General features: G+C 43.6%; 1 protein-coding gene across 38 annotated transcripts in view; it reads left to right on the plus strand.

The window, feature by feature from the left end:
• The window catches only part of LOC134927837 (uncharacterized), a 1,188,393-nt gene that overhangs the window by 278,095 nt on the left and 886,318 nt on the right, over window positions 1–23,980 (plus strand). Inside the window, exons 27-29 of one of the 38 annotated variants that reach the window (XM_063922886.1) lie at window positions 5,741–5,759; window positions 6,618–6,636; window positions 15,234–15,269. The exons of the other annotated variants lie outside the window; for them this stretch is intronic. Of the exons in view, the coding sequence (XP_063778956.1) occupies window positions 5,741–5,759; window positions 6,618–6,636; window positions 15,234–15,269 (74 nt within the window). The remainder of the gene's footprint in view (window positions 1–5,740; window positions 5,760–6,617; window positions 6,637–15,233; window positions 15,270–23,980) is intronic. 38 annotated transcript variants of the gene reach the window in all.

Genomic DNA, 23,980 nt, shown 5'->3' on the forward strand with positions numbered 1-23,980 from the left:
CCTGATGTTAATCCTTGTGGAGCCCAGTGTACCCCGCAGCAGAAAACGAGATTTATGGTAAGAACTTACCGTTGTTAAATCTCTTTCTTCGAGGTACACTGGGCTACACAAGGCGCCCACCCTGACGCACTTAGCTTCTTTGGGTTGGTATTGGCATAGCCGCTGATGCCCTCTGCTGTGGTGAGTGTGTGGTGTAATTGGCTACGAGTCGTTGTTGTCTCTGGTACCTGCTACTGCATTGGGCTGATTAACGAAACTGAGCTCCTGTGCACGGAGGCGGGGTTATAGAGGAGGCTGCGCTGTGCATCTTGGGAACAGTCAAGCTTTGAGCCTGTTGGTGCCTCGGATCAAGATCCTACTCTACACCCCGATGTTAATCCTTGTGGAGCCCAGTGTACTTTGCAGAGATTTAACAACGGCAAATTCTTATCATAAATCTCGTTTTCGCTTCTAATCTGCCCACTGGAATACCTGAAAATAAAGGAGTCCCTAAGGGCAATCACCATTTCCAATGCCATCGCAAAAAGTAGTGAGGATAGAGGGTCACCCCTGGAGAGTGCCTCTCTGGATATAAAAAAGGAGGTGATAAGTAGCCATTACCGATGACCTGTGTGGCAGGATTAGAATATAAATTAGTCAGTATTTGAATGAACCCATCCGTGGCTCTAAACCTACGTATAGCCTCAAATAAGTGATTCCAAGTAATAAAGTCAAAGGCCTTTTCAGCGTCTAATGACAAAACTGCCCCATCCTCAACACAACTCTAGTCCTGTAAATGTTGTAATATATAAAGAATTTTCCTAATATTAACCACTGATTGACGGCCATAAATAAACCCGGATTGATCAGGGTATATGATGTGAGGCAGAAGCAGCTTAAATCTGTTGGACAGTATTTTAGTAAATAATTTGTAGTCCGTATTCAGTAAGGAGATAGGACGGTAGGAGCTAGGTAGTTCAGGGTCGCGTCCTGGCTTGGGCAGTACTCTAAGGATCGCAGAATTAAAGTATTGTGGGGGAGTGCCTCCAGTGATAATAGTATTAAACACCACAGTTAAAGAGTCTGTAAATATTAGGAGATAAAATTGTATAAAATTTGTTGGAGAGCCCATCCGGGGCTTAGAAATAACGGCTCCAACTTCCTCAGATGTAAACGGGGGCAACCAGGAGGAAGCCTGATCCTCCGACAATTATGGTAACCGAATTTTAGACCAAATGTCCGCCTTTTTTCCCCCATCAATGACTGGTTGCGAATATAGCTGGGCATCAGTGATACACTTGTTAGATCTGGTTAGACTACCTGTGTCACTGCACAAAGCCGTAATGGGGGAGCGACGACCCCTCAACAGCGTTTAAATTCCTGTTAGGCTTCTGTAAGCTTCCCTTGTGCTTCCAAGTAAGCCGCTCCCAATTGTTTAGTATTATGTTTAAAATATGAAATCATTTGACCGGTCGGTTTAATGGCTTGCCAAAACAACAATGGTTGAGCCGTGGCATACTCTGAGTTGTGGTCTCTATAATCAATCCAAGCGGCCTCTAAAATATTGCGGAACCTCAGCGAGTTGAATAAATGGGAGGGGAAACTCCACTTCCTGATTGGACCTCTGTCCGTAGTGATCTTCATCCAACATAAAGCATGGTCAGATAGGTGGATGGGTTTGATGTTAGAGTCTAAAACCCTGGGGAAATCGTGTTCCGACAACAAGAGGTAGTCAATATGGGAGAGCGTGCCATGCGCAGCTGACGGGCAAGTATAATCACGTTCTAAAGGATGGCACGCCCTCCACTCATCCACCGCCCCCAGCTCCCGGGTAATATATGGGATTCCCACTTTTGGGGAGGGCATGTTTGTCTCTGGGGTTGCTCCTGTCCAATACATTGGAAGAAGTCAAATTAAAATCACCTCCAAGAATAAGAGATGCATTAGTGGGACAATACAATTTAGTAAGTACCTGCAAAAAGAAGTCCTTAGAGCCCACATTGGGTGCATAAAGATTGCAAAATATCTAGTTAACAGACACATCTATAATCACATAGCACCCCTGAGGGTCAGAAGTAGTGGAATGGATAACAACATCTAAAGACTGTTTGGCTACAATCACTACTCCTCTAGCTTTAGAGGTATAAGTGGAAGAAGCCATAACTAACCATCGCAACATTAAGTTTAACAACCTCAGGGGGTAGCAAATGTGTTCCCTGTATAAATGCTACATCAACATTTAATATAAGATTTTTTTTTTCTGTTTAATCGGAGAGTTGATACCACCAACATTCCACGTTCCCAATTTTAAACAAGACATGAGTATTTGAACAAAGAGTAGTCGTAATCATAGCCCCTTGCCATGACTGACCTGCCTCATGGGCGGAGAAGTAGTATAGACAGTACAGGGTAACATACAGACTTGTGGTTGGCCTTAAACAGGTGTGAGCAAATCAGGGAAAACTCCTTACTCTGCGGAGGTCACCCGTGCCTGTAATCCTGATACATAAATATTTTGGTGGTGGTCCATTGTAGATCACGTTTGCGTCTGGAAGCCGACCATATGGCGTCCCCGTGTTGGTAGTTTAAGCAACAGAAAATAGTCACTCGTGGTCTCCTGTCATCAGACGCACGTGTCGGCCCAATCCTGTGGGCCCTTTCAACGATCAAGACAGAGCAGACATAAAGTATTCCCAGCAATTCCGGAAGTGATACCGTCAAAAAGCGTTAAAGTTCAGGTCCCTGTAAGAATCCTGTTAGCCCACTACCCGGATTCTGCAGAGAGGTAGTAATAGCTTTCAGCTCCTCAACATCTTGAAACATCACACCAACCCTGTTTTCAGTGGTCTGTACTTTTTGTAAGAGCTGTTTAAGCTGAGACTTTATATCCAAAACAGCCTTTTGAAAGTTTTGCAGAATGTGCATCCATAATAGGACCCATCGCCTCCTGAATGGCTTTCAATACATCACTGTAAGTAACAGGGCTGTCTGAAAGGGGGGAGCAGGGGCCGAAAAGCATCATGCTGTGTGGGAGCGTGTGAGTCCTCATCCCCAGTGCGCAGTGTCTCTCCCACGGTGGGCATATTGGCATCTGCGCGTCGTTTCTCATAGCGGGACCTGTGGGCTTTAGGCGGCCGCTGTGGGGGTGGGGGAGGGGGGGAACTTATCCATAGGACCACCTGTGAATTCCGCTGTCCGTGACAGTGTGTTGCTCTGTAAAAGGAAGCCACTAAAGCGGCGTTGTAGCGGTATATTGCCGGGGCAGCAACATAGCTCCTCACCAAACCGCCATCCGCTGCAGCACCAGAACCGGAAGTCTTCTGCTGCCAGTTTTTATGCCTGTGGGGATATTGGACAGCTGCTTCTCCGTCCAGGTGGATCTTTTCAGCTAGGGTCCAACTATACTGTGTCTTGTCTACGTGGTTTGCACAGAGTGGCTATGTTCTTCAGAGGCTTGAGAATTCTCTAGGCTGTAAATTGGGCTGGGAAATAACTTGCAAATTTATGGGACCTGTGCTCATTTATTTAGCGGTTAGAGTGAATGTACAGTACATTCGTTCACATTTCTTATTTATTCTGGTCCCATCGAAGGTCCTTCTTATGAGGCATCCTTTGCAAGTTGATTTTCTTATACAGGAAGTTGCTCTTGGTAGGTTTTCGATTATATGTCACCAAGGGGTAAATTTACTAAAGCATCTAAAAATGAAGTGTTTGTCCATAGCAACCAACCAGATTCTGTCAATCATTTCTCTGTTCCATCCTAGAAAATGATAGAATCTAGTTGTTATAGACAACATCACCATTTTTAATTTTTAGAAGCTTTAGTAAATATATTATATCTGTGTTCAGGTTTTTGTTTCGTTATGGTAGATTCCAGGTGGCCTCAGATCTGTTTTCCCATCCTCTTTTGATGTGCTGTGGATCCTGTCATGCATTGACTATTTTATGGATGGTTGATTTTCTTTTTGTGCTTGCAGGTGCACGCACAAGAGAATGATTATTAATTTAGCTACAGTATAAGTGGCTTTTTTTTTTTAAGCATATGTATCGGAGACTGCTCCTTTGCCTGTTCAGTTTGTGGCTGGCTTTGCTTTCCTGTTTGAGCGCTTCCTCTGCAGCTTCCATTTGTTTTCTGAGCTTTGCTGATCTAATGTTGTATCTCTGTGTGACAGACATGTAATTTTGTCTGAACATACTGTCGTCTAACGATGGCTTTGAAAGGTCATCTGGGAATCTCATTGTTCCACATAAAGGATGAAGGAAAAATATTTTTAGCACTTACCCTTGCATCCATCTGTATGAAGAATATAAGATCATTTTATTTGATATAACAGTAAGTACTAAAAATCCTTTTCTGACACTGGCCAAGCAGCAGGATCAGAGAATGTGATTAGTGCAGTCAGTCAGTGACTGCATAAACAGTCATTTACGTAGTTCTCATCCAACCAAGTATGCCATCTGTTGCGTTTGTTGAATTATCCTAATCCGATTGAAATTGTCAGTCTTTCATGTTGTGGTTTGTGAATGAATGTGACAGCATTGTTTTCATGTAGTTGAGTTACTCCATACATTCTGATAAATAAATAAAAACATTTTTTTGTTTTTGCGGTTTATTTTTTTACATTATTTTTTATTGATTTTTAAAGTTCTGTCTGTGCCAACCCAACCTCCAAACATTTGATGTCACGATGAAGGAGCAGAGCATCCTCTGTTTGGCCCTTTTGTGTCTCTCTAAGCTGCAGGATGCCCTGCATGCCACATGCTGGTGCCGTGGGGAGCAACGGTGCTGTTCTGCACAATAGGGGTTTCTTCTTCTTTATTATGTTTTTTACATTTTAGGTAGATTCTATATTTCCTGAGAACAGTTCTTTTATATTCCTTTTTTGTTTAATTTGCTCACATATCTATTTGCACCTGGCCCATAGCCACTGCAGTGACCTTTTCTGTAAAATTTAGATTTGCATGTAACTGTTCTGTTTATTTACTTATCTGAATTTCCAATAGGACCTACTTACTGTATGCTAGCATAACATTTGTTGGCCATTGTATGCTGTTTTAAAAAGTTACTGCATTGTGCAATGCTAATAGCTGTTTATGCAGTAGTTAGTGCTGACTGTAAAACCAATATATGTATAGATATACAGTACCAGTCAAAAGTTTGGACACACGTTCTCATTCAGTTGAATGAGAAAGTGTGTCCAAACTTTTGACTGGTATTGTATATGTAATGTCCATACAGTGCGATATTTAGAGCTCACTAGGACTGCCCATAATAAATTGTTGCCCACATGTAAAGTAACATAATTTTTAGTGCATATACTGTAAGGCAATGTTTTTCAACTAGTGTGCCCTGAGCAGTCTCCAGGTGTGCCGCCATAGAAGCAGAGTCAGGCCCGTCAGTGTTTTTCCACTATTCAGGCCTTGGAACGATCAATACTGAACGGTTAAGTGGTTGCAGAGCCAGTTTTAATTTTGGGCCCGGGCAGTGTTGGGCTCTTCTGACTTTCTCAGATGTGGCTCAGGCGTTACCTATAGGGAAGCTGCAACATGATATCCTAGGATCGCAACTCCACCGTTATCGTTACCGTTACGTGCATCACCATTATATTTGAGTTTAAAAAAAAAAATTGTGCCTTGGCAATATTTACATTTTGTTCAGTGTGCTGCGAGTAATAGTTGAAAATCTCTGCTGTAAAATGTACTTTTGATGTATGATATTGAGACTTTTTTTGTGTTTACATTGTATCATTGTTTTTTGCAGAACCCAATAGAAAAACAAGGTAAGGAAAATTAGATACATTTATTTTTGCAATACATTAAATATGGCAATTACGTTTGCTGCAAACCTAAAACCAACTGCTGTTTGTAGTTTTACTGTAAATGTTGTTGTACAGGTTGAGTATCCCTTATCCAAAATGCTTTGGACCAGAGGTATTTTGGATATCGGATTTTTCCGTATTTTGGAATAATTGCATACCATAATGAGATATCCTGGTGATACGACCTAAATCTGAGCACAGAATGCATTTATGTTACTTACACACCTTATACACACAGCCTGAAGATAATTTTAGCCAATATTTTTTATAACTTTGTGCATTAAACAAAGTGTCTACATTCACACAATTCATTTTTGTTTCATATACACCTTATACACACAGCCTGAAGGTCATTTAATACAATATTTTTAATAACTTTGTGTATTAAACAAAGTTTGTTACATTGAGCCATCAGAAAACAAAGGTTTCACTATCTCATTCTCACTCAAAAAAGTCCGTATTTCGGAATATTCCGTATTTCGGAATATTTGGATATGAGATACTCAACCTGTACTAATTAACAGCCTGTAAAAAAGACCGAAAAACATAACAGTAATGTCAGTGCCAGCGGCACACAAAACACTCGAATCCCCCCATAGAGGTGAGGAGCAGTGTTAGCCTTTTATTATTTAGGATAGGCTTGTATAAAACAGAAGCAAAGTAGATAATGGAAGTACAAGAAGTTACTTGCAGCAATTTGTCCTTATTATCAAACATGCCAAATGTTAGTAAAATGTGAGTTGTTTAGTGATGTAGCATAAACATTCTTTTGCTTGGTACCATTTATATGCTTAAGTGTACGTATATTTGTTTTTATAGATGGGACATTGAAGGCAATGTAAGTAAAACATTTTTTATTTTTACATTTTTGTATTGTATTTGACAAATACAATAAGCTGTCAGCCTAGTGGCCTAGATGCTCTTTTCATTAATATATTCCTATCAAAGAGGTATGTGAAGTTTTATATTTAATAAAGTAAAAATAATTCGTTTTTATTTTTATTGTAAAATGTTTAACATATCCGTTAGCATGGTCCTTATCCATTGACCTATGTCCTATTTCATATTGCCATAAGTAGGTCATAGTTAATGTGGCTGGCGTAATTAGTTTGTCTTGTGACCGACGTGCTGATGCAGGTGGTTGTGCGTAAATGACTGTTTAACAAAGTGCTCACAAAATGTTGTATTTCTGTACGGGATACAGTCATTAGGTCGACCACTATAGGTCGACAGGGTCACTAGGTCGACAGGTCAAAAGATCGACATGAGTTTTTTTTTAACTTTGTCTTCAATTTTTGGACTTTTTCATACTTTACGATCCACGTGGACAACGATTTGGAATAGTAACCTTGCCCGAAGCATGGCGAGCCATGCGTGGGCACACGGTGCACCAATTGGGGTTCCCCATCACTTTACAAAGAAAACAACACCAAAAAAAGTTGGAAAGAAAAACAAACAAACATAAACCTCATGTCAACATAGTGACCCTGTCGACCAATAGTGGACGACCTAATGACTGTCGACCTAAGTTGTGTCGACCCATACCCTTTCTGTACATACGCTGAGCCTTACACATCTTGAGATGGGGCTGGCTACGAATTGGCAGCATACGTATGAGCTGGTTTACATCAAGTAATCACCTGTGTGCTTGAACCTGCCCATTAAGAGGCGTATCTTTTGCACCCGCTAACAGGCGCATATGTGTTTCTGCAGGTAGCAGTTAGCTTCAACACATCCTTAATGTACTCTGCCTGCATTTGCACCTTTTACCTCTCTCATTCCATCTTTGTAATGAGGCTTGAGTGCAAAATACATGCAAGTCTGCACTAGCACAAACTGTATGTGCCTTTTATAGAGGAACTGTGATGTACAATATTTCAGCTGCCTGCATCATGCACACTGAGTTTAAAATTATAATGCCATTGAAATTCTGTATCTTTGCATAAAATATTCCTTGTGGCATTGAAGTGTCTATTCTAATAGTCATGTAATAAATGGAGAAAGATGCAATAAGCATTTAATCTCTTGTATGTATTATAAAACCCTACCCATGTTTGATGCAAATTTTACCCCCCCCCCCCCCCCCCCTGCTCCCCCAAAACTATGGCTGGCTTATAGGGCATGTGTGGGCCTCACTACTGGCCACATGGTGGGAGGAGTGTGTTTGGTATGTATCATCTCCTACAAGGCCAAAAAGCCTCCTGCTGATATGAGAAGTTTAACCTGTATACATTTATTTTGCTTGCTGTGTTTCACTTGCCACTGTTATCTGCCATATCTATCTAGATCAGGCATGTCAAATTTGTGGCCCTCCAGTTGTTGTGAAACTTCAAGTCTTAGCATGCTTTGCCAGCATACCTTCCACTGATCAGCTGGTAAAGCATGCTGGGACTTGTAGTTTCACAACAGCTGGATGACCATGAGTTTGACATGCCTGATCTAGATAGAAATGGCAGTATCTTTCTGTATCTCTGACAATATGAATCATGCTTTATCACAAAGGGGTGTGTCTTGTATTTCTCCTACATCAAGGCTGGGGACACAGGACCATGGGTTGTAGGCTGAGACTGCGAAGCTGGCACTTAAATAAAATTAAACCTGTAACTTTTAAGTCCTAAGCTTCTCCCCCACATGCCAATTTTCCTTAGTTCCTTCAGAGAAGGGCATGTTTTAGGGGTGTTGCTGGGCAGCTTTCTGTAGCTTGTTTGTTTTGTTTTTCTAATTTTTCTATTTTTACTTAGACTGGACTCCGGTACGGTGTGCGCATTCACCTTTTTAGAGGGTGAGGGCGGCAGCACAAAACAGCTGCTGGTGGCCATCTTGCATGGTCTTACTATGCGGAGGCTCCCTTGAATGGGGTGTTCTCTACTTAACACGACCAGTCTTCATGCGCTATACAAAGCGTTTTCACCACAGGAGGGTTGCATAGCCCTTGTGTAAAGGGGAGTGCAGAGCCTGCTGCGCTGGTCTTCCCCCTGCATAACTTCCTCTACTGGTTCAGTCCAATTTGCTGTGTAGTTCCCTGAAGCCGACTGTCTGCACGTTGCCCGCATCTGTGGGAATCCAGTCAGAAGAGCACAGTACAGGATGGTACTCTGGTAGCTTGAAGGGTTTCTGCTACAGCCGCCTCGGCTCGCAGGGAGCTTTGGCTCCGAACTTGAGATGCAGATTCCGAATCTAAGCTTCATTTAGCAACAACATCTTCCCGCCGCTGTCGCAACAACAGTTGCCCTCATGTAGACGCTGGTGTTACGGCGGGCTCCAGATGGACGTACTAGCAGGTCCATACTGGCGTCTTAACCGCTTAACAGTCTAAGACGCATTTAAAGCAGTCTTATTGTCTCAGATGAAGACTACAGGAAAGTTGCTGACGCGGTCTTCCACCTCTGGTTTACCAGCGCTAGACCTAAGGGATCATAATCTCTGTGTATTAATGAGGCCACGAACCCTGGGGTGGGTGTCAGCAGTGGGCTGTAGCGAGGCTCTCCCGTTCTCCCCCCACCCACCCCCACCAGACCCTCCTCTCTCACAGCCGCCACGCCCCGTCTCCCCGCTCCTCATCTCTCACAGCCGCCGCTCCCCATCTCCCCCTCTCTCACGGCAGCGTCCACCCGGCTCCAGCAAGCGAGGCCATCAGGGAATAAGAATTTTCCCATACCTGGATGACCTGCTAATCCTGGCACAATCCCAGGAAACTTTCCACTGCCATCTACAAGTGACAATAGCCTGCATACAGGCTCACGGCTGGCTCATAAATCCAACAAAGACCTCTCTAGTTCCATCCCAGCAGATGACGCACCTAGGGACAGTAGTGGATACCAGTCTTCAGAGAAACTTTCTAGCTCTGGACAAAATATCCACAATACAGATGAGAATTCGCGGATTGATACTCAATCAGAGAGTATCCATCCATGCAGCAATGCAGATTCTGGGATCAATGATCTCGGCATTCGACATAGTAGAATGCGCCCAGTTCCATTCAAGACCCCTTCAACATCTGATTATCTCCAGATGGAATGGAGTGCATCAGACAATAAAAAGTCAGACAATGACCCTTCCACAGAAAGTTTGTCAGTCATTAGCCTTGTGGCTACAGACGTCCCATCTAGACAAAGGTCAGACTGGGTGCCTCTGACAACAGACGCCAGTTTCCAAGGCTGGGGAGCTATAACAGAGCAATACTCTCTCCAGGGACGTTGGACCAAACAGGAAAGTTGTCTGCCAATCAATGTCCTAGAACTTTGGGCCATCTACATGGCACTCGCCCAGGCAAAAGAAGTGCTTCAAGGCAAACCGATTCAGATTCAGTTGGACAGCGCCACTGCAGTAGCGTACCTCAATCATCAAGGCGGCACTTGCAGTCGGATGGCAATAAGGGAGGTTAGCCGCACATTAAGGTGGGCAGAACTTCATCATCCAGGCGCGTCCGCAGTATTCATACCCGGAGTCCTAAATTGGGAAGCGGACTTTCTCAGCCGGTGCGACATTCATGCAGGTGAATGAGCCTTGCACCCAGAAGTCTTTCAGATTCTGATAAACAAATAGGGACTGCCAGAAGTGGACCTTATTGCTTCACGTCAGAACACCAAGGTACCAGCATACGGGTCAAGAACAAAGGATCCCTAAGCAATCTTCGTGTATGACCTGTTAGTGAGATGAAAATTTCATCTGGCATATGTCTTTCCACCAATCTCCCTGTTGCCCAGGATGATTTGAAAATTCAAACAGGAAGGAGGAGCAGTGATATTAATAGCTTCGATGTGACACAGACGAAATATGTACACAGATCTGCAGAAGCTATCCATGGACACTCCGTTCCTGCAGATCTACTGATTCAGGGTCCCTGTCTCTATGAACACTTGGATCGACTGTCTTTGACGGCATGGCACTTGAAACATCATATTAAAAGCAAAGGGCCTTTCACAGGCAGTTATTCAAACTTTGCTTAAAGCAAGGAAACCATCCTCAGCTTGCATCTGTTACCGGATATGGCATGCTTATTTTCAGTGGTGCTCTGCCAGAAAATATGATCCAAGGTCTTTCAGAGTTTGAAGAATTCTAGCGTTCCTTCAAGCTGGAATGGACTGAGGACTCCGCCTAACTTCCCTGGTTCCAAAGGTAAATTACAAATGTACAAGATGTTCGCACCTTTTTCCAGGGAATGCTACACATTCAACCTCTCTTTGTACCTCCAAAAACTCCTAGGGACCTAGGACTGGTTCTCGGGGCGCTTCAAGATGCCCCATTTGAACCCCTGCAATGCGTGGTTCACAAATGGTTGGCAGCTAAAGTTCTCTTTCTACTGGCAATTGCTTCAGCTAGAAGAGTATCAGATTTAGGGGCACTTTCATGTTGCCCTCCATTTCTGATATTCCATCTAGACAGAATTAAATCTGGGTATCTTCCTAAGGTGTTCTCAAAGTTCCATCTTAATGAAGAAATAGTAGTTCTGGCCTTTCAATTGCCAGATCTATCTGTGGGAGGTGCATCAATGGACATAGTTTGTGCACTAAGGATCTACGTAGATCGTACCAGTGCCATCAGAAGAACAGACTCTCTTTGTTCTATACGGATATCACAAGAGAGGATGGACTATCAATAAGCAAACATTGGCTGGGTGGCTTCGGATGACTATCTCAGAAGCATACTCTTAAGCCGTTCTCCCTATCCCGGATAATGTCTCTGCCCATTCTACCTGTTCAGTATATCCTTCATGGGCAGCCCACTGTGGTGTCTCAGCTGAACAACTCTGTAAGGCAGCCACATGGTCATCCATATATACATTTATTAGACATTATGCCTTTGATACCTTTGCCTCTCAGGATGCTGCGTTTGGATGTAGGGTTTTCCTGTCCAATTAGGATAGTCCCCTCTCTTAATTGCTGCTTTGGGAACATCCAAATGTAAATCCTGTGGATCTGTTGTGGACCCTGAAGGAGAAAAGAAAAGTTATGATAGACTTACCATGGTTAAGTCTGTTTCTCTGAAGTCCACAGTATCCACAGGGAACCCACCCTGACGCACCTGATTTCAGAATCTCTACACTTACTAATCCCATCCTTCCTTCTGGTATGGAAGTATGTGTGTCCAAGTTTTCAGGCCTATCACTCTTCCTTTTGAGGTGCAGTCCAATAGAGGTCAGTATACCAGAGGACATTTCTTACCTGGCAGCGGTCCAGCACCTAAAGACAGATTTTTGGGGGGCCAACAGACACTCGGGAGCAAAGGCTCTAAAGCCTAGCTCCTGACAGCATCTCTCCATACTCAATCCGGTCAGGGATCAATTGCTCCAGTTCAGAGACTGGTGGGTGGAGTGATCTTTTGATGCCTGGGTGATGGACATCATTTCCAAAGGTTATGTCATCGACCTCTGGGGTCCGCCACTACTGCATTTTTCTGCCAGCGCTCTTTCCCAGGATGCAGAGAATTAGACCAAGCTATCCATTCGCTTTCTAAAGGAGTTATTGCTCTGGTTCCAAGTGAGAATGAAAACTGGGATTCTACTCTAACCTATTTCTTGTTCAGACACCAAACTCTGCCTTCCAGCCGCTTCTGGGTCTCTGCACCTTAAACACCAGACTTAGTGATCCATGGCATGGAGGCCAACAAATTATTGATGTCAGGGACGCTTATCTTCACGTTCCTATTTGGGCACGTCATCTCTCACTATTCTAGTTCACAGTCGGATCTGCTCACTATTAGTTCCAGGCACTGCCATTTGGAATAGCTACAGCCATGCGGGTCTTCACTAAAGTTATGGTGGTAATGGCGAGTCTGCTACGCAAGGTATTTGTTACAATAACACCTTATTTAGATGATCTGCTTGTGAAGATTGATTTGGTTTCACAGTAAGTAACAAGTACACCTAGATAGCACAGTACAGGTGCTTCAAGATCACGACTGAATCCTGAATTTCAAGAAGTCTCAGCTGCTGTTCCTCACGATTATCTTCGACACCTCTCTACAGTGCTTATTCCTACCATAGTCCAAAGCCTTGAACCTCCAGAATTTAGTCACAGTGGTACTGACAGTACCATGTCCATCAATCTTGCTGTGCATGAAGCTGTTGGGTACACTGGTCTAAATATTTAATAATAATAATATTTTTTTTTATATAGCACTCTTTCTCCCATAGGACTCAAAGCGCTTTATAGGCATCAAAGACGTAGCATATGGTACAAAGGATCTAGTATTACAGCAAGTAGAAAAGCCTCACAGAAATTAATAATAAAAAAAACGTAGAGAGCCCAATATGTATAATGCAGTGTTGGAGCAGTCATTTTGGGTAATAACTTCTACAAGCTTATATATTTCACCCACAAAAGGTACCAGGTGAGGCAGCTTACTTGGGCACACTATGTAGGATTACCCTGGGTGGAAAAGATCACGCCTAGAAGAGATGACACAAAATGAGTGCTTGCAGCGTCCTAAATAGGGTCCCAACATAACTGTCTGGTCCATTTGAGACCATTCAGTACGCAAAATTCCATTCTCGAGAATGCCAGTGGGCGATTCTCAACAATTGGATGTGGTACATTGAGTCCTCTTCATTTTGGCTTCTTCTGTCCACCAGCACACGTCAATCCCTGGGTTGATGTCTGGTTTCCACTCATCTGCTCAGAGGGCGAACATTGGGCACTCTCAATTGGCGGAATCATAACCACGTACACAAGTCTCCTCTGTTGGGGAGCTGTGACATCATATCTTCTGCTCCAAGGCCTTTGGTCACTGTCGGAGAACTCTCCCAATCATTTTACTCCAGTTCTGTGCCCTCTTTCTAGCTCTCTTGGAAGCACAGTCCTTTCTGGCAGGCTATTACGGATTCAGTCGGACAACACCACGACAGTGGCTTAAGTAACTCATCAAGGAGGCTCCAAGAGAAGCGGGAGCAGTGGCAGGAATTATTTCCTTGGTGTAAGCCTTTGTTCTGGCAATCTCCAGTGGTGTTCATTCTGGGAATGGATAATTGAGAAGTGGACTTCCTAAGCAAAACCACATTTCTCCTGAGGAGTGGTCACTCCATACAGAAGATTTTCTAACAGTTAGTTCGGAAGTGGGGCTTTCCACAAGTGGACCCCATGACCTCTCGACACAATTTCAAAGTTTCACAATTTTGAGAGTATTTCTTGGTAGTCCATCTACAGTATGCTGCGGGCTTGAAATCTGGTTTTGTCACGCAATTACCACAGAGTATTTAAAATATACATCTTGTGGTGTGAACACACAATGAAGGTTTCATACCTCCAATTTTGATTCTTTCGTTTCTTGGCATTCCTTCACTGGGAATTGGAAGCTGGATTAAAGCTTTTTCCTTAACATACAGATTTCAGCCTTTTCGATTTATTTACGGTAGCATGTTGCCCTTTTTGCAGAGGTTCAAAAAATTTTAGAGGGTGTTTATGCATATTCAACTGCTGTATCGTACACTAGTAGCAACGTGGGATCTTAATTTGGTCCTATCTGCTCTCAAGCAGGCTTCTTTTCAGCCTTTAGATTCATTGGATCTTCAAGCCATTACTTGGAAGCTGGTCTTTCGAGTTGCAGGCTTTGTCTTGCAAGCTGCATTTTCTTATTCCGTGACATCAGAGCAGCTCTCAGTACGGTTCCTACGTTCCAGCTGAAAGTTGTTTTGACTTTTCACATCAGGACATTGTCTTTTAAGTTTTTCCTCTTTTGGCGACTTCCCGGAACAGAGACTATCTGATTCTGGCTCTGTTAGGCGTTGTCCGAGCTCTGCGGATTAACTATTCTCTGCATGTTCATTATCATACATATAAACGTGGTTGGCCATCTACTAAGACCTTTGCACACTGACTCCGCTTGGTCATCACTTGAGCCTATTCTAGTGCAGGGCGACCGCCACCAGACTGGTGTCGCACATTCCACTAGAGCAGTGGCAACCTCCTGGACAGCACGACATGAGGCTTCAGCAGGACAGGGCTGTCATGCAGCTACCTGGTCCTCTGTCCACACGTTTGCCCTTTTTTTACTGTTTTCATGCGTCTACCTCCGGCGACGCCAACTTTTGGGTATAGTGTTTTCCTCCCCTGGGGGGTATCTTTTGAACATCCCATGGTCTAGTGTCCCCATGCCTTAATGTAATAGAAAAGAAGATTTTTGGTTACTTACCGGCGGAGCTGTGTATTGACCGTTGTTACCCTACTGTTCTGTTATTATTGTTCCTGAAGGTTCACTGGGTCACTGCTTCTCCTTGCCAGGCTCTTCTAAAGTTGTACCGGCATTCTGGAGCTTGGGGAGAGCAGTTTAGGACTTAAAGCTACAGTTTAATTTTATTTAAGTGCTAGACTGGCAGTCCCCAACCTAGAACCCATGCTCCAGTGTCCCCCAGCCTGATTCAGAGAAAAGAATACTGTAAGTACCCCAAAATCTCCTAATAACCAGTTCAAGCGTTTTTGTTTTTTTTTGTCTCTACAGCAAAGTCAAAGAATGAATAAAGCATTGGAATATTTGGTATGAATAATTATAGGTTTGGCAGTAAATTGTAATAATATGCATATTCTTACTTCTTTCAACAACCAAAATAATCACTTGTTTAACTCTTTATTTTTCATCCAAATGGGGAAAATGGGTAATATTTGGGTCTAGTGCAGTGGTTCTCAAACTGTGTGCCGTGGCACCCTTGGATTAGTGGTCCAGGACCAATTAAAATTATTTCTTGGCAATGTAATAGGCAAAATCAATGCTGGTGGCCACCAATCATAAAGTAGGTGGCCAACCAGAAGCAAATATTTTCCCTCACCACACAAACAAACCTAAGGATGATATATAAACACAATTTACTTATTGTAATAATTCTTTCTAAATTTCTGAATAAGAAACTTTTGGCCTAGGGGCGCCGTGAAAAGAATTCTGATACTCTAGGGTTCCGTGACTTAAAAAAGTTTGGGAACCACTGGTCTAGTGTATAGTAAATACTACGAAGTTGGGGTGTAGTAAATTTTAAAGCTTGTCCATAGTGGCTACTCCTATATCTTGCAGCAGCCGGAGTTTAGTTTAAGTTCCCTGGGAGTGTGGGGGTTTTCTTTGGTGCTACTTATGCAGCATTCATATTCTGTTTTACTTTGTGCCAGGGTTGGCTGGTGTAAACCAAATGGTTTAGAAAAATAAAACTTTTTCATTTTGCTGTGACTACAAACAGGGCGCCGTGACTTCTAAAAGCCTATTAAACAAAAGAAAAAATGTGTTTTTATTAGAGATGTGCGGCGGGCACTTATCGTGTTTTGGTCCTAATTCCATTTTCGTGTTTTGGTTTTGCCAAAACCACCCTTTCGTGTTTTGGTTTTGGATCTGAATGATTTTAAAAAAAACAAACATAAAAACAGCTAAAATCACGACAGAAGGGCAGATATAAAAAAAAATAGGCCCCTAACAGTGCAAAGAAGAAAAAAAGGTGCACCGAGGTTGCTGTATGGCTAAGCTAAGCGACACAACCTGCCTTTTGGAAAAAGACGCCCCGTCTGGCGTTGAAACGCGTTAAGGGCACAGGTTCACCTTTCCAGAAATACCCCTGTCCTAACCATCAGAAGTCAGGCCCAGTGGAGCCAACACAGGAGATCAGGCTTATCACGGCCGCTGCAATCACAGTCCTCTTTTGCCCAGCTGACATCCTAGGTGCTGAGGCTCCAGTGCTGCCTGATCCCGCTGGCAGCCAATTGCGGCGAGGCTGAGTCAGAGCTCTGTGTGCGTGTCCAGCCTTCATTCTGCCGAACATAGCGCAGCTGGCCCCCGCACATAGCCAGCATAACACAGCTGTGGCTCCACCATCATCACTTTTAAATACCAAGTGTTCTACAGGGAGGCTCCTCTGAGCTGCCAGTGAGAGGACAGTCCAGCCGTTCCCGGTAAGAGCGCAGTCACATCGTGCCGCACAGGTTACATCCAGCCGCCTGGGATTCACAGCCGGTGCACGGCTGCATTCCACCTCAGCCCGGCGGCGGGGTGCTTGTACTGCTCCCCCTCCCCGGCGTGGGAGTGAGCGGCTGGTAACATCTACATCACTCCGTGCTCTCCCTGTCAGCATTATTTCATCTTTCTGGCTTTTCAACACACAGTTCTTCCGATACTACCATTTGATGAGTATAATTTATCCTAAAGACTCTATTCACACCAGGAATATCGGAATTGATACAGGGCTATATGGAATGAGGACATTTTGGGACTTTCATGGACCAAGTGAGTCATTTACTGGTACATAGACCTATTAGTCTATATTAACAGTTCACAATTATTGTTGGTACCTAATTTACAACAAATAGGAAGTGTCTAATAAGAATTCTATTACTATAATCCACCTGGGTATAGGTATTTTACATATTTTTTATATTTCATGATAAATTGATTCAATTGAATGGCAATACCTAGTATTGTTGTATTAATTTTTATAATAAATGTCTGTTTATTTTGATTGTTGAGCGCAACTTGGTTCTTTATTTCTCTTAGTGTTTGTTAGGGACTGGCATTCCCTTTCCAAGTCGCTGCTGACAATCATATACACCTACATTCACTGAGCGCACAGCTTAAGTCTACCACCTGGCCCATCTAGTAGTGTCACGCAGTGGCTGAATGTCGAGAGTGGACCGCAATTGTTCGGTCCACTGACAGCATCTCCAGCACGCTCCAGTCACTTTTAAAAGAATTCTGCAGGGGGCGTGGCCTGGACAGCCTGAGGGACGGACGTGTCTTCCCAGGGCTCCTGTTTAACTTCCCGAATTTACTCATTCCTTGCCTACCCTAACCCTACCTGGTCCACCCTTTGCCTCTCCCCTCCTCACTGTCGCCCTGTGTAACCGCCGGGTTAGGTCCGCAGAATCGGGGAGCGCTGCGAGAGCTCCCGCGGATTGCGGCCTACCTGACCCTTAGATCCATGGCCTCAATTTGGACTGGAAGCTGGGGACGGACCGCAGCGGGCGCCGATTCGGAACCGCTGGGGCTTGCTCTGCTCCACCGCTACTCCCATACCTCATCACACGGCAGCTCCCCGCCGGCACCACCTCCTGCTCCAATGCTGCCTGGCGCAGCTGGGACGAGGGACTCCGGCTCTCCACAGCGGGCGCAGCACGGCCTCTCAACGCATGTTCATCTCCCACTACAGGTGAGCTGTGCCGTGTGATACTATGCCCATCTGCCCTGCTGGCTGTTCAACTGGAGATATAAGTAGGGTGCTGCTGGAGACCCTTACAGCTGCACTCCTATGTGAGTGCTGATACTGCTGTGTGCCCTAAGTCCCTTGGAGTCCCTTACTACAGGTGACGACCCTCCTTCTCACATAGTCCCGCAGAATTGTATGCCCTGGTTGTTGGCAGGACCAGACCAGAAGCCTCCATCCTGTGGGTTCTCCTACTATCCCGTAATTCAGCCTCGTCTTTTGGAAAATAACGCCGTTTCCACGTACCCTCTACTCCTTGATATACTTGGGAAGTTTTATAATTCTAGGATTACAGCACCACCTTGTGGTCTATGCTAACACGTCTAATGTTCTTGATTCAGCATTCCTGTGAGGGCATGTCCCCCTGATAACATGTTTTCCGCACCGTCGCTTCCAGGCTATTTAACCATTTGAGCCGGTCATCCTACAATCCTACACTCATATATATAATCTACAAATCTTCCTTAGGTCACGTTATCATGCCTCCGAAAAAAAATAAGGGATCTCAATCCAAATCCGCTCGGCAAGTTAATTTCTTTGGACCCTCTTCTGGAAATAGATCTCGTCCTTTCCTTTCCTCGTCTGGCACTCCTCAGTCGTCTCAAACAACTTCACCAACCCTGCACAGTGCTGCTACTGTCGCGCAAGAGGATATGGATTCATTGGATGGCCCGGTTACCCTCCGTTCTAGTCACTCTCTCTTATCTTCATTCAAAACTGATATTGCGGCTGAGCTTAAATCTAATATCCAAGCTCTACGCTCGGACATCTCTGAAATTGGTGATAGAACAGATCATATTGAGCACAAGATGACAGAGTTGGTGGCATTGCATAATGACTTGATCACCGCACATGACTCTCTCCAGGAGGAAGTTGCCGCCATCCGCGAGAAAACTACAGATTTAGAGGATCCCTCGAGAAGAAACAATATTAAAATAAGAGGCATCCCTAACTCGGTTGCTAATGCTGACCTCTGACTACGGCACTGATCTTTTTCGCAGGCTATTACCAGATGCTTCCCTTTCCGACCTTTTGATTGACAGGATCCATAGACTCCCGAAATCCAGGCAGGCACCTGCCTAAGCCTCACGAGACACCCTTCTCATGGTGCATTTCTTCCACATTAAAGAGAAGATTCTACGTGCCGCAATGCCCTCTTCCTGTATGGCGGATTGTCCTTGACTCTCTTCAGCTTTTCACAGATTTGTCCTCTGCAACCTTGGCCAGGAGACGTTCATTTTATGCTATCACGTCAGCCCTACGGAAAGCTACAATTCCGTATAAATGGGGATTCCCCACTAAACTGATAGTGTTGCGTAACGGCACATCTACTACTATTCACACTCCTGAGGACGGTCCTGCAATCCTTTAAAAAATGGGACATTTCTCTTGTCATTCCACCTACCACTCCCGCTGCATCACCAAAACGGATTACCCCAGAGTGGTCATTGGTTCCGGGCTGAGGTTCCCTTTATTATGACCAACTGTTAAATATTATCTGACTTCTCCGTTTTTCTAGTATGCCTAGGCTCTCATAACTGCCGCCCTACTGGGTTTATTTACATTGTATATCCAATCTTTCAGCTAGATTTCAGTCATACTGGAATTGTTCTTTTATCCCTCTGCCTTTAGATAATTTACCGATGTCCATTTTCTGGTGACCTTTTGATTTTTTGTTGTCGCCTCTCGAGACGTCTCTTGAAGATGATTATCTCCTTTTGGATATTGTAATTTGGTTATGTTTTTCTAGTTTAATATTATTCCTCTTTTTGTTATTCAGAGGAGGGCCCCTCCTCCTCAAACTGGGATGGCCATAGTCTTCGTTAGTTATTAATAATATTATGGTCTGGAGGCGACGGTGGGTATATATGACCGACCTGCCGCCCACCTGTATTTGTCCGTCATGATGCCCCTGTGACGGTGTTTCTAGCTCCTTTTATGGATGCTATTTCTGTTTTCTTCTCCCGTTATGTTTTTGTTTTGTCTGTTATTGCTGTATTTATTTATTTTTTTTATGCTGATTCTGACCTCCTTTTTTTTTTTTTATGCTATATAAGTGTTTATTATATTATTCCACAATTACTGCTGATGTCCGCCACTATCCTATGTAGTAGACTGCCCTACCTTCCCACTTGGCTACATTTATAAGTGTTAATGTTAAAGGGCTCAACTCACACCGTAAGAGACGTTTAGCTTTGAAATATTTTGATGATCAAAAAGCGGAAGTGTTGGCTATACAGGAGTCTCATTTCCCGTTGCATTCTCCCCCACAGTTCTCCAATAATAACTATCCAGTAATTTATACTACTTGTGGACCATTTAAAAGAAATGGCGTCGCTATACTGTTCCATATGTCGTGCCCTTTTCAATGGAGAACAAGTGGGTGGACTCCAATGGCAGATACTTGATTCTTGTTGGGAAGTTACGATCTAGGTTTGTTACTCTGGTTTCACTCTACGCCCCTAATGCCAATCAGCCCGGTTTTCTTAACACCTTTTTTCAAAAGTTATATAGTTTCAAGAAGGGTGCTGTTTTTCTTATGGACGACTTCAACTTAGCTCCCGATCCTCATTTAGACAAATCCTCAAAACTTGATAAGCAGTCTGCTAATGCTGCCAAGGCTTTAGCCTCTTCCTTTTCACATTTATTGATGGAATTTGATCTATATGATGCCTGGAGGGTTAGGAATATTGGTACAAGGGACTACACGTATTATTCAGCGGTGCATAAATCTTACTCTAGGATTGACTTACTCCTCACAGATAAATAGTCCCTGCAATCAATCCCTACTGTTAAGATATTACCGATCTCACGGTCTGATCATGCCCCTTTAATTTGGTCCTGGTCATACATAATGATTAGGCCCCTTCCTCACCCTTGGAAGGTTACAGGACTATATTTTGAGAGACGATGATGGAGTCTCTATATTATGAGAGACTCTGTCTTCATACCTGGAAACGAATGATCCTGTTGATACCTCTGTCTCTAACCATTGGTGCGCCCTTAAGGCAGTCATGAGAGGAGCTGCTATCCAAGCTACAGCACGGATAGCACTCCATAATCAAGAAGTACGATTAGCTTATGAATTGGAGGTGACAATACTAGAATCCAAACACACAGTCTCCAAGAGATGACGCTACACTTGCTGCCCTGACTGAGGCTAAGCGGAAACTTAATAGTTTGTATCTTTCCAAAGTTCAAAGAGCAATTTCTGCTCTGAACCAAAAATTTTATACTCTGGGCAATAGAGGCAGTAAATTGTTGGCGCGGAAACTTAGGGGGGAAAATATTATTAATAGGATTAAAAGTTTGAATAACTCAGACGGATCAGTGTCCTTGAACCCTAAAGATATCACTAACCAATTTGCCTCTTACTACAGGAAGTTATATAATCTTAACCAAGATCCTCTCGCCCCCCCAACCTTCATTGCAACTCGTACGGTCTTTCCTAGACTCTATTAACCTGCCTTCTATTTCTCCCGAAGATGCTTCTGCACTTTGCTCTCCTTGGACTGATGTAGAAATTTGTGCCGCTCTGAGATCTCTCAAAAAGGACGAAGCCCCTGGCCCAGATGGGTTTATTAATAACTTTTATATTACATTTCAAGATTCACTCTCCCCTATTCTTCTTAATCTATATAACGATGATTCCACAAATCCTTTTCCTAGTGAAATGTTGGAGGCGCAGATAATCACGATTCCCAAACCTGGCAAAAAGACGTCTCTGCAAACTATAGACCTATTGCACTTTTGAATACAGATACTAAAATCTACGCTAAATTGATATCGAATAGATTGAACCCGCTGATCCCTACCTTAATAAACAAAGATCAAGCTGGTTTTACTATGGGCCGGCAGGCCCCAGACAATACAAGGAGAGTTTTCTCTCTATTAGAAGCTCATTCTGTACTCCGAGAGCCCTTATTACTGCTTTCTCTTGACGCGGAGAAAGCATTTGACTGGATTCATTGGCTATACAAGTCTGAGGCTCTTGCTAGGTTTGGGTTTTCTGGCCAATTCCTTCAAAATATTCTCCGCTTGTATTCACAGCCTACAGCACGTGTCTTTAGCAATGGGTTTTTGTCCAATCCTTTCCCTATTTCTAATGGCACTCGCCAGGGCTGCCCTCTGTCATCCTTAATTTTTGTGTTAGCAGAGAGGATATGGGCATCTCCCCTAGTGACTGGAGTGCATATAGGTCCTTTACAACATAAGATCTGCTTATTCGCAGACGACGTCCTCTTATTTGTAATGAATCCTGAGTCTTCTCTCCCAGCTATTCATGACATTCTTCAAGACTACTCCACTATTTCCTATTCTAAACTGAACACATCCAAGACGGAGGCTCTCGCCCTCGACATGGATAAGCCCTCCCTTCAGTCCCTACAATCTAGATATAACTACTGGCAAGACTCTTCCCTTCAATATCTAGGGATCAATCTCCCCTCAAGTTTCCATAACACAGTAAATGATAACTATCTCCCTCTCCTAGCTCAGTTTACAACTCTCACTAAACAGTGGACGAATTACGAGATTTCCTGGATGGGACATCTCTCCTCGTTTAAAATGATGCTCCTCCCTAAAATCCTCTATTTGTTTAGGGCCATACCTTATCTGGTCCCACTTACACTACTTAACAAATTTTATTCTGTTATGTCTACCTTTATTTGGAAGGGTAAAAGACCCAGGATAGCTAGAGCCCATTTGTTTAGATCCAAAGGTAGTGGTGGTCTTTCCTTCCCTAATCTGGACCTTTATCAACACGCGTGTCTCCTTAATCAGTTGAAGGACTGGCTTCAGACAGAATCCATGAAACCATGGATGGATATTGAAAGGCATATGTGTACGGGTTTCCCCCTACCAGATTTGATTTGGGTTAAACCCCTGCATAGACCCCCCTCTGCTAAAACTGTGAAGAGTATTTCTAATTCCCTTACAGTTTGGGATAGATTGGTCGCTACTCTGGGTGAATGCACTCTACCCTCTTCACATCTCTCGCTGTTGGCAATTCCAAACTACTCCCTGATTTAGCTTTACAGAACTGGCGGGAACTTGTCATTTGACTGATCAAGGATCTTTATGATATCTCGGGGCTTAAAACCTTCCAACAACTACAGGCCCAATACTCGATACCAACAAAGGACTTCTATAAGTATCTGCGTATTAGGCACTGGATAACAACAACCATACCTGACCCACACTCTCTCCCTTCTCCCCCCCCACCACCCCACCCCATATGTGTTATCTAAATTTTCCGCTCCAGGTCACAAAAGCGGTTTATCCATTCCCAGTGGTATTCTACTCTCCTTTCCCCACACGATGACTTGAAACTCCATATCCAAGTTAGATGGGAATCGGAACTTAATATTCTCTTGACAGATATTGAATAGAACAAGATTTTTCTGAATATTTTCAAAATGTCTAGATGCATTAACCATTCAGAAATGATGTTTAAATTAATACATGGTTTCTATCACACTCTGGATAAACTTCATAGGATCTGGCCTGAGTCCTCTAAATTTTGTTGGAGACAGTGTGGATCTAAAGGTACGTTGATCCATGTATTTTGGTCGTGCCCTATTGTTAGATCCCTCTGGACAGAAGTATTTGATCTGATTGAAAAGGTTACAATGGTACTTTTGCCCCCTCGCCCTGAGATTGTATTTCTTCATTTTTTCCCTTCCTCTGTACCTCCCGAACACTCATATATTATAGGACATATTCTTCTAGCCACCAGAGCTGCTATAGCTCAATATTGGAAAAGAACAGATTCCCCGCACTTGTCCAAAATTATAGCTTCTATCCACCGCAATTTTGAAATGGAAACTATGGGTTTTAAATACTCTTCAGCCCCACAATCCCCTAAATGGTTATTTTGGTCTATTATACCTCCTCTATAGCTCCACGGAAGACTTTTTAACTTAAAGGTTAATACGTTTTCTCTGACGTCCTAGTGGATGCTCGGGACTCCGTCAGGACCATGGGGATTAGCGGCTCCGCAGGAGACAGGGCACAA

The sequence above is a fragment of the Pseudophryne corroboree genome, chromosome 5, assembly GCF_028390025.1.
Source record: "Pseudophryne corroboree isolate aPseCor3 chromosome 5, aPseCor3.hap2, whole genome shotgun sequence".
Lineage (NCBI taxonomy): Eukaryota > Metazoa > Chordata > Amphibia > Anura > Myobatrachidae > Pseudophryne > Pseudophryne corroboree.